This window comes from Diabrotica undecimpunctata, chromosome 8, assembly GCF_040954645.1.
Source record: "Diabrotica undecimpunctata isolate CICGRU chromosome 8, icDiaUnde3, whole genome shotgun sequence".
Classification (NCBI taxonomy): domain Eukaryota; kingdom Metazoa; phylum Arthropoda; class Insecta; order Coleoptera; family Chrysomelidae; genus Diabrotica; species Diabrotica undecimpunctata.
Window position 1 is genome coordinate 52,967,389 of NC_092810.1, and position 12,151 is coordinate 52,979,539.

A 12,151-nucleotide genomic window follows, 5' to 3' on the forward strand; every position below is an offset into this window, starting at 1 on the left:
CAGTTGTAGAAAATCCTAAAATAAGTTCTGAGATCGTTGTAGACCAGTTTAATATTCATAATTCTACGGTCTTAAAAATTTTGAAAATGAATACTTTCCGTTCATATAAATTTCAATGTCTTCAAGTACCAAGAGAAAGAGATGTTGAGTGACGGGCAGAATTTTATTATGAAATTTTAGAGAGTGGTAATGCAGACAGACAATTTAAAAAAATAACATTTTGTTTAGCGATGAATGTACATTTACATAAAATATGAACCAAATGTTCAAAATTATAGGATTTGGTCGACAGGAAAGCCTGAGAATATTATTGAAAGCCATACCCAATATCGTCGAAAAATAAATGTCTGGTTAGGTATATTTGAACACAATATTATTGGACCATTTTTCTATGAGAAAAATTTAAATGCAAAAAAGTTTTTAGCCTTTCTACAAGAAGAGATTTTACCCAGACTTGCAGAAATAGCTCCAAATGAAGAAGAAATTTGGTTTCAAATGGATGGATGCCCTGCGCAAAATAACTGGGTGGTTAAGGAATTCCTTAAAAACAGCTTTAATAATTGTTTGATTGGACCTGGCTGTAACATTAAGTGGCACCCGAGATCGGAAGCTACAGCTCCAAACGATTATTTTATCTGGGGACATCTAAAATCAAAAATTAATTCTGACAAAAAATTTATATATATAGAAGCATTAAAATTAAAAATGCAAATTATTGAAGGGTGTGCAAAAATAACGCCACGTTTTCTGGCTAATGTAGATGAGAATTTTCGTTGGGATACTGCTTAGTACAAAATGGCTTATTGTTTGAACATTTGTTATAGTTCTATGTTTAGAAATTATAAATTATTTTTAGGGCGGATCACAGTAAAACTATAGTGGAATTCTTTGAATTATTGTATAACCTGAAATTGAATTGGAGTGTATTATAATATCTTACATATAACATTATCGCGATTTTTCGTGAACTGAGTACATTTCATCAACTTTATTGCTTTGTAAACAATACAATTTATTGCTTACAAAATACTATTTATTGTTAAATAGTAGTAGTACTATTTGCGAAAATTTGTTGTTTATGATTTAATCATAAAATAAAAATATTGACAATTTAAAATTCAAATATTGTCAAATATCAGAAACATCAATATGATCAAACGCAACATGTTATACACAAACTTGTACCGCCTGTGGCCTGACTTTAGGGGTGGCCTGAAAAATATATTATATTTTGCAAAACTTTTGATGTAAAATAAATAGGAAAGCAGGAATTCAACAATTTAGAATTTTCCATTGAGTTTCCTATGGCCTGTTTGGCGATTCACTGTGGTCGCATAAATTTGGACTAGATTAATATCTACTAGTTTAATTGCACCATGATGACACTGTCCGAAATGTAACTTACAGATTTAATACGACTAGAGACAAGACTAGAGACTTTCTTTATGTACAATGATGTCATGAAATTCCAGTGGTAATTGCCTTCTTCTCCGGCGCAGAATACGTCGTGGTCGTCTATGCTACATTTTCCAGTCTCCGGTCAGCGCATCTCGCCTATCCCAAGAACTGGTGTATTGAGCCTTATCATTTCGCGTATGGTGTTTTGTGTCATACCGGACTCATAGAGACTTCTCACGTCATTATAAACAAACCAAGTATACAACCAGGAAATGTCTTATGCAGTAATGGAATTGTTTCACGGGCTGTATGGCATGTCGTCGGCTTGTTGATTGAAACCACATATCGTCCACAAAAATATCATTCAATTTAGGCAAAAAGGACTCTGTTATCATATTCTAAATTTAATGCCCGTTCTTTCAGAGCGGCAAGAAATTCTCATCTTCCTGCAAACATTTTTACTTACGATATTATTCTCTAATACGAGTAGTAGGCAATAATCTCACAATATGTGCACGTCTCACCGTAAAGAACGCAAATGAAAACAAAATACCAATAAGTCACTCAATGTTATTCAGCTGCGAATCGCAAACACGTGAATCATCGTGTTTAATGCAGGTTTAGGCAAGCTCCGAAAAATTGGCGCATGGTATTACAAAAATAGACTTAACTCCATTGGCACTGACCGACATTATAGTGTCAACAGAGCCTATTTGACATAAATTCCTTGAACACATTTCAAAATGAGTTATCTTCGGTACCACTTATAAGTTTTGCTCGTAAACGTAAACAACATAGATAAATCCTTTTGCACAATAAAATTTCGATCTAAAAAGTGTTCATTTATGAAGTTATCTTCATTTGTATAGTTTCAAACTTAACTCCGTTTGCACGCTCAAGAGCGAATTGAACTTTTTACATGGCCATGCAGACCTTCAGTGAGTATACGCTCTACAGAGCTTCTTGAAATTTGCAATTCTTGTTCGCGGCTTATATTTGGACGACTTGTGTTTAGCATCGCCATTTGATCCAGTTTCCTTAAATTTTTTAATTACTCTTTTCATAGTTGATGAAATTAAATCAATATTCCGACCATGTTTACGATTTAAAATATTGTTCAATAATGAAATCTCGTTCTCTCGTGAAACGCTAGATTTTTAATAACTCTAAACTGTCAAACAGTTTTTTTGTTAAACTTAGGTGAATTTTGGGACACCTATTAAATATATAATTTTTATTGTTTTTCCAAATACACACAACCAAACTTATATGGAATCACCCAGTATTTCTGATTTTGTAAAGTGTTACTAAATTTTTTTAATGGAAAATGAACTACATTTTATACTAAACCAGTTTAATTACTATCAAAAAAAACAATCAAAAAATGTTTCAAATGCTTGAAATTAACAAACACGCAAAAAATACGAACAAATGAAAACATTGCAATGGTTGACTAAAGAAAGATACAGTCTCGTTGTTCATTTTAATAGTCAGTGTTGCCACCTCTAGCTCTAATACAAGCTTCAATCTGACGGAGAATGCTTTTAATTAAATCTTCAACTGGTTCTTGAGGTAAGTTTGCCCATTCTTCTAGAGCGGCTTGAATGAGCTGATCTGCATTACCTGGATTATCCCTTCGAGCTTTAATCCTTCTTTTAATGAGGATCCACACATGCTCAATGGGATTAATATCAGGTGAGTAAGCAGGCCAGCTCAAAACAGTGACATCTTCAGTTTCCAGAAAGTCTGTGGAACTCTGCTGGTATGTGGAGGGGCATTATCGTGTATGAAAATGAAAATATATTTCACTGCACCTCGCCACAGCCTACCTATGGGTTCTAGTACCAAATCGACATAACGGCGATCCGTTAAACTTTGCCGTAAGGGACGCAAATGTGTTTTTTTCTCCCATCATAATACCTCCCCAAAATATTACAGTTCCTCCTTTATATTCTGGAATGGGTCTGGCAGTTTGCAGTCTAGCTTGTCTGCCTCGACCTCTTAAAACCCGAATTCGACGGTCATCTGATCTCAGGCCAATTCTGGTTTCATCTGAAAAAAGGACATTTTGCCAATCTTCATTTGTCCAGTTCTGGTGTTCCAGACACCAATTCAGCCGGAAAATTTTGTTCTGTCTGGATAACTCGGGAACCGTCAACTGCCTCCTGCTAAATAAATTTTGGGAACGAAGTCTCTTTCGTACTGTTTTAACTGAAATGTTAATTCCTGTAGTCTGCAAAAGTTGCCTTTGGAGCTCCGGATGAGAAGAGGTTGGATTTCTTCTAGCTATTTGACCTAAAAACCGGTCTTGTCGATTACTAGTTACTCTACGACGACTTAATCTCAGCCTGTTCTTGAGTCTACCCAATTCTAAAAATCTTGCATATGTTTTTGAAACAACGCTCTGCGAGACGTGTAGCGTAGCTGAAATTTGCCTTTGTGACATTCCCTGCTCAAAAAGAGCAACAATTCTTCCCCTCTGAACATCTCACAAACCTACGTAGGGCATTTTACCTTTTTTAAACACAAACTTAACTTCACTCTGACGTCTCGGTTTTACAACTTGACACAAATATTAAAATTTTTCAGTGTGTACTTGATCAAATTTTATCAATTATAAATCGTATTTTCAACAAAAACCTTTATTTCTTATCAGCAAAAAATTTGTCATATATTTCTTATTATTGGTAAGAAATACTGGGTGATTCCATATAAGTTTGGTTGTGTGTATTAGGAATTTATGTTTAAATAAAAATTCTATTTGGTAATTTTAGTGTGGAAAAAACTATTACTTTCATGTGAAATACCATTGGTTAATTATGACAAGGAATTTGCTTTTTACCAATTTTTTCGAAAATGTCGAGTTCTACGTTAATTCTGACATTATTATATTATATAAATTATTTGAAAATGGTCTAAATATTTATAAACTAGAAGATATGTATAATCCAGCATCTATGAAGGGAGGACAACTAAAGCGAAGAAATATAGGATTTTATAATAGCACAGTGGGCGGATTCAAAAAAGATCAAGAGTATAAATATTGGTTAAGACGAAATTTAACTGGGATTACACTAAAATCTATGTTAGTGGTAAGTTTTTGTTTAGCTCTATTTATTTTTTTTATGTTTGTTTTGCTTTCATTAATAGCAAGCAATAAAGCAAATTATATAATCAAAGAAGGAATTTATTTTAATTTGAGATTTTTGTGATATTATGATGTTTGCTATGTTTGAGTAAACATTACTGATTACCAAATAGTATACAGTATACGGTATAAATTGTTACAGGCGCCATTTAATTTTGAAGGACCGTTGGAAGAATATTTTCAAAACAAAAGTGTAAATGTCTTGGATCTTAAAATAAAAAATTTCAACAAGTTTCAGTATCAAATTTTAGGATATTGTGCTGATTATTACAATTATACGTAAGTATACTATTAGTGTAAGTAAAATACTTTCAAAAAGGTATGTCATACATTAAAACGCGCATTCCAGCGACAAGAATAAATTGATTAAATCCAACTAACTTTTGTATAAAACTGTACTCAAAAAAGGTTACCCTTTGAAGTAACAAAATAAAAATTGTTGTTTTGCATTATCTCCTCAACTACTTGACATTTTGTAATAAAAATGGACAGGTTACTTTCTTGTTCTGAAAGCATTTTTCATACAAAAGAAACAACAAAATCTAAGTGCACAGAAAAATTTTAAGGGGCGTGTGCAGCCCTACATCCCCACAAACTTTTGAGTACGTTCAAATCAAATGAATTTTGTAGCATCATTAGTTTAACACATTATTTTTAAATACAACAAACGAGCATATATGTGTCTGATAGATTTGAAGAAAGCGTTTGATAGAGTGAGAATTCGGGACTCGATACATTTATTATATGAAAAGGGAATATTAATGGATTTAGTAAAAACCATTGAGAATATATATAAAAATAAAATAGCTATGGTAAGATGTAAAGGAAAACTATCGCATCCTATCAAATATGAAACTGGTATTAGACAAGAAGATTCGCTGAGCCCATTAATATTTAATATGATAATGGACGAAATCATAAAGAAAGTTAAAAAAAGAAGAGGATATAGAATGGGAGAAAAGGAAATAAGGATAATATGCTACGCCGACGACGCCATAATAACAGCCGAAAATGAAGATGACCTACAAAGATTAATTAAAGAATTAATTAAAGATACGGCGCTCATATACAATATGGAGATCTCAACAGAGAAAACTAAAACGATAGTGATATCAGCGGAACCGAGACGATGTAAACTAGTCGTAAATAACAAAATAATAGAACAAGTGATGGAAGCTGAATACTTGGGAATAAAACTGTCAAGCTACGGAAAAGTGGAAGAAAAAGTACAAAAACAAATCTGTGGCTGGAAGGCAAAAGGGGATAAGTCGATTTTTTGCAAAATAGTGTTATGTATACCATTCGACAGCATTTTTGATTCTTCACAATCTTAGTAAAGAGAGTTAAGTGAAAGTTTACTAATTAAAATATTATTATTGATCAAAAAGGAGTAACTTGGCTACAATTTAATCGTTACGACTGTTTTAAGGATATAACTCAAGATATGTTCTGGAGAGCAAAATAGTAATTACTAGTAAAATGGTGTATGTGCACATATTTTCTAACATTATGAGATTAACTGAGAAGCAAAACGATTTAAGTCATGTTAACTTGAGAATTATTCGAAATGTGTGCTAGTAAAAGGCATTAAATCAAGATATCCCCTTTTGCCGGAATGTGATAGAAGAAATATATATGAAAGTATTGGTAGGATATACAAAGTTATCCCTTTTTGCAAGAATGCGGTGTTCACGCAAATCATATTCGTATCAGTTTCTTGTCAGTACTTGTCTAGATTGTGAAGAGAGCACACGCAAATTTTATCAAGGAACGTTCACTACGATGGCAACTCGAAATAACAATTATTATTCGTCCACGTGTGGTATAATTGTTGATTATTGATCCCTAGATTCCATATTTTTTTAGTAAAAGAAAATGTACAGCAAGATTTTGACTCAGACGACAGCGTAAAAGACCCGGCCTATGATCACATTCAAGAAGACCACCATAGTGATTCTGACACCGAACAGTAGAAAAATGGCTCAGATGAACCAAATTTTAAAAACAATGAAGAACATGGCCAACCAATGCACAAAATATTGAAAGAAAAAGTAGGAAAAAGAAAAAATAGACAGGTTTTACGAAATACTGGTAAAGGATATAAAACAAACAAAGGAAATGCAATAAAGCTAGGCAGTCACGGTCTCTGCGAGATTGTAGAAGAAAGTGTAAAAAAAATATTTGATGAACATAGATTATCTTTGTTTTAAAATTACTGGGGAATGGGCAACTACGATAGAGGGGCAAGTTGTATTGCCTCAATAATTCAAACTTCTGACAAGAAGATTACTACTAACAGAAGTGATACTGATAAACCTTCAAAAAATAGGGAAAAGTATTTTACATATTTTATAGAAATCCAATGCTGCAAAGTATGTTTTTGTGCTATTTTTGACGAAAGCAATAAATTTATAGAAACTGTTACAAAAAAGAAAATGTCATCCAACTGTGGTATTCCTATGGCTGATGGCAAAGGCAGGCATCAACCAAAAAAACTAACTTTCTGAATCTAGAATGGAACTCGTCTATAGCCACATATCAAAATTCCCTGTCTATGAGTCTCACTACTCACGAAAACATACTAGTAAAAAGTATCTATAGAGCGTTCCAAGTTAAGAAAATAACATTGCGGAGATAGGGCCATGTATTTATTATGGACGATAGAAGCGCAGCGATGCCACGATGAACACAAGCACGGTTCAGGGTTGTATAATTATTTGTATTTTCGTTTTCACAGACATGAATTAAATCAATGTTTTTTAACGTAATTGACCAAAAGTGCCCATTCGAAACAAGAGATGAAAAGTACGGAAAATGATTTTAATTAAATAAATAGTATTTACAAAAGATTATTTTATTTTATCTTATTTTAATTATAGTAACGACAGTTTATTTGTTTTTCGGTAAGAATATCATATACCATGAATCATAGAAATCAGTAGAAAATATTGCTTAGTTAAATCATACACAGATTTAAAAGCAAATAAACGGACCGCTTGGAATGCATATATCTAATTACTAATTTTTTTTTTTTTCCGTGGAATTTATGGCTTTGGCGAGAACCAATTAGCCAGACTATGTTAGATTGAATCATTAATTTGTGTAAAATGTTTCATAGTATCAGACCTGAGCATGATGTATTCATTTGTTTTGTTAGTAATAAATAAAATGTGTAAGGTGTTTATATATATATATATATATATATATATATATATATATATATATATATATATATATATATATATTTTTTTTTTTTTTTCCGCGCTAGGGCATCAACCCGGTTCATCCCCTCGGAGGTTTCAGCCCTCTTTGTGTGCTTTACGTTTAGTTTCTTTCGCAGAATTGTATACAAAATTGGTTAGTAATTTTACAGTTTTAGTTTACAGTTTATGATGTGTTGATGAAGTACATAAAGGATATCATTATTTCCTGAAAAAATAATACAATTTAGGTCTATTGGAAGGTTTATCTTGTAGTGAATTAAGTTTTTGTATAGTTAATTACTAATTGCAACTTAAAATAATACGGTGTACGTATGTCAGCGATTTTATGTCGTTCTCTGAGACTACATAATGATAATAAGGCTTTGTGGTTCTTCAGTTGTTATTCTGACTTTACAGTTAAATGTTAATTGAAAATGGAAATTCGAAAAATATATCGACAATCTAGTAAACCGCATTCCTGAGAGTTTTGGCAACACTGATCTCCATAAGCCTAATGTTATTTTCTTAACGTGGAACGCTGTATAGTAGCAGAATTAATAAAAACTAAAATGTATCAATTGTATACTCAGGACATAACATCTGAACCGGTTTCTTATAAAGTTTACTCTCAAACAATCGATAAATTAGGCTTAAAGTTTAAAAAACCAAGCAACGATACCTGTATAAATTGTGATATTTTTCACAATCATATTAATATCAGTAAGACAGCTGATGCAAGGAAAAAGTATAAGAGTTTATTAGCAGATCATCATATAGAAGCTGAAACTGCTTACGAGTCAAAGAGATTAGACAAATTAAAATGTATAAACAGCAAAAGTGAAAAAATATTTGTATTTGACTTACAACAGGTTTTTCCTACTCCTTACTTACAAACTAATACCGTGTTTTACAAACGACAATTAAATACGTATAACTTAACAATTAATGATTGTTTTGCAAAGGTCTCCACTCATTATGTGTCATGAAGGAATCACGGGATGAGGTGCCAACGAAATTGCTTCTTGTTTATTTAAGAGTTTTGCTAATTTACCTTCTGAAATAGAGCACGTCATTTTATACAGTGATACTTGTGACGGATAAAATAAAAACTCAATTGTGGCAGCAATGTTTACGCTTTTATTAAGTCAAAATAATAAAAGGTAATTGATCAAAAATTTTTAGTGCCTGGCCATACTCACATGGAGTGTGACGTAGATCACGGAACAATAGAATGATTTAATAAAAAATGCCCATTTCCTATCCATGTACCTAGAGATTGATATAACTTAGTAAGATCTGCAGGAACAAAATGTACAACTACCGCTAAACAAAAACAAAAAACAGAGGAAACAAACCAAACAGAAAAAAATAAGTTTACGGTAGTTGAACGTACCCCAATTCTTTTTTTTTATTTTAAAAATTTATTCAAAGGAATGTTAATAAAGAGAAAGAAGAGAGACAATAAGACTGAAATTTGCTGGAGAAATATGAAATGGCTAAGATACACTAAGGAATTTGGCATTATTAATTTTAAAACATCGCTTCAGAAATATGAGCCATTTCAAGAAATAAATTTTAGAAGACAAAAAAAAAAGATACACTTATCGATAACAAGAACATTACTTTAGATAATTTGTATGATAAGCTAAGAAAAATAAGTGAAAAAAAAGTAAGCGATCTTTCAGACCTTATTGAGTTAGTTGATGAAAGTGCAAGAGAATTTTATCGTGGACTTGCCCAAATCCCACGAAATTTACAAGATCTGGATAATACTGCTGATACAGATCCAGACATAGATAATTATTTTAATGATGACGATTTTTAATAAAATATTCTAAAATAAATATTTGTGGAATTTATTATTTTAAAGAAACAGCTTCCGAAAAATATTTGTGTTCATCTAATTTTTTTTCTTTCTGCGAAAGCTATTCTTTTCGTATTATATAAAATATGTGTTTTTATTTTGTGTTTACTTTTTGAAAAAATTTACGTTTTATTTCTTATTCTGTCAATGCTATATCCAGAACAAAATATTTTCTTTGCTTTATTGTCGTTGCCCGTTGTAAGTAGAAATAACTGCAGTTAACACTACAGTGCACATATAATGTTAGCCAAGTTACTACCAAGCATAAGGGTATAAATCTACATATCCCCCTTTACCAAGATGATTTTATGTGCATTTCAACTATAACTTGACTTATCTCCTTATGCTTTCTTGAAATAATTAAAAATAATAAATATCCTAAAATATTTTTTTTAATTTATCAAAATATTTGACACATAGATATTAATTTAAGAAAAAACACTTAAATATATCTAACAGAATGTAAGTCGGTTCTAAAAATATACAAACGTTACTAATATTACGTCTATAAGGTAACAAAAAGACCATATGAACTAAAAATGTCTGTAGTGAAAAACTTCCAAATGAGAGTTATCCCATTTTGCCTTCTAGCCACAGAAATGAACATGGCAAACAGAGCAGCAGGATGTCTCAACAACACAATATGGAGAAAAAAATACCTCACAACGGAAACGAAAACCAGGATAAAATCAACAATAAGACCGATAATGACGTACATAGCCGAAACAAGAGCAGATACGGCGAAAACACAAAGACTACTGGAAACAACAGAAATAAAAGTCTTACGAAAAATAACAAACCAAACTCATGAGACAGAGTAAGAAGTGAGGAAATACGAGCGAGATGTGGTATAGAGGAAATAAACGCGTAGACCAAAAGAAGAAAAGTGGAATGGAATCAACATATCGAAAGAATGACAGAAAATAGAATAGTACGAATAGCAAGAGACAAATCGCCAAATGGAAGAAGATCATTGGGACGACCGAGGAAAATATGGTCAGACAACGTCAATTGAGGCTAAAAACCGAAGTAAAACAGGCATTAAGCCTATTTATAAAGTAGGAAGAAGAAGAAGAAGATTATTTTTAAAAATTTTTTGCTTCTTATTACTTTTTTCAAAAAACAGCTTTTATTGAGTTACGGCTCTTTTCATTAACCTTTAAAAAATTACGTGCAACTAAATAAATGGCTTAAATGAATTAACAAGTACAAAAAATGTCTATAACCTCTATAGATATGACATTACAATAAATGTTCAAAATGACCCCCATTTTCTTCAATCCACGTTCGGTATCGTTTTAATAAGGAAAACCGAATGCGCTGAAAAATCATATTTTTCTAACGAAATTGATTTGCAGCTTCAATTATTCTAACCATCAATTGTTGTTCGTCCTCTATTGTTACAGAATACACTCTCTCTTTCATAAACCCCCAAAAGCAAAAGTCCATGTGGTTAAGACCTAGACTTCTGGGTGGCCAAGAAATAGGTGCGTCACGGTCACGACCCTTTTCAATCCACCGACCAGGATACTACCTGCAAAGGTATTCCCGGGCTTCATTACTGTAATGCGGTGGAACACCATCTTGTAGAAACCACATATTTTGCCTTATTGCAATATTCAATTCTTTAAAATACTCTTGTAAATCGTTTGACAAGAACTGCAAATAATTATCACCATTTAAATTGTTGGGAAGAAATACTGGGCCTATTAGATTGTTATCCAGAGTTTCTGTCCAAACATTAACTTTGAAAGTCCTGTGGTGATGGGTCGTTTATTTGGCGTGAGGATTTTCGTCGGCCCATATGTGCTCGTTATGATGGTTTGCTATTCCATTTCTACTGAAGGTAGCCTCGTCGGCAAACAAATTATTTCTAATAAAATTCACATTTCGAGTGTTTTCCATTAACAACCAATTGCAAAATCCAATCCTTTTAGGATAATCTTCAACCAATAACTCTTGAGCCGTTCTTAAGTGATAGGGTTTAAGCAGCTGATCCTTCACACGCCTTCAAATCCTTACGTGAGGAACATTTAGTTGAGCAGCTATTACCCTTGTACTTGTTCTAGGGACTTCTGCAATGATTTCTTAAATGTCTTCATCAGTTGCATCCATTATTGGACGATCACTATTGCCAGCAACTTGCGGTTGGAATGTACCCGTTTCCCGTAAATGACGATCAATGGTTAAAAATAATCGTCTATAGGGTGTATTTCGATTGGGGTATTTTACTGCATAACGCATTGCAGCTGCTGCCCTATTTCCTTGACATTCACCTACGATATTTCGGATAGTTTATTGAAATCATAATTTAATCTGTTCCAACTTACCCAAAGTTAAATGCATATTTGCCATTTTCTGAAATGTGTAAGCGATTGTAATATTAAAATTTGTAATATTAATCTTATTCACACAATAAATGATAGCTTAAAATTATTGACTATTTATTGATGGAACTATTTGTAATTATTGTATCCGTAGAAACTAATTGTAATTTTATGGCCAACTAGTAAAATACTAGTTTTTCGAAAAAGTAAT

General features: G+C 32.3%; 1 protein-coding gene across 1 annotated transcript in view; it reads left to right on the forward strand.

The window, feature by feature from the left end:
• The first annotated feature begins 4,191 nt into the window (after window positions 1-4,191).
• The window catches only part of LOC140448410 (ionotropic receptor 75a-like), a 36,101-nt gene continuing 28,141 nt past the window's right edge, over window positions 4,192-12,151 (forward strand). The window contains exons 1-2 of the mRNA XM_072541493.1: window positions 4,192-4,490; window positions 4,689-4,825. Coding sequence (XP_072397594.1) covers window positions 4,218-4,490; window positions 4,689-4,825 — 410 coding nt within the window. The 5' untranslated portion in view covers window positions 4,192-4,217. The remainder of the gene's footprint in view (window positions 4,491-4,688; window positions 4,826-12,151) is intronic.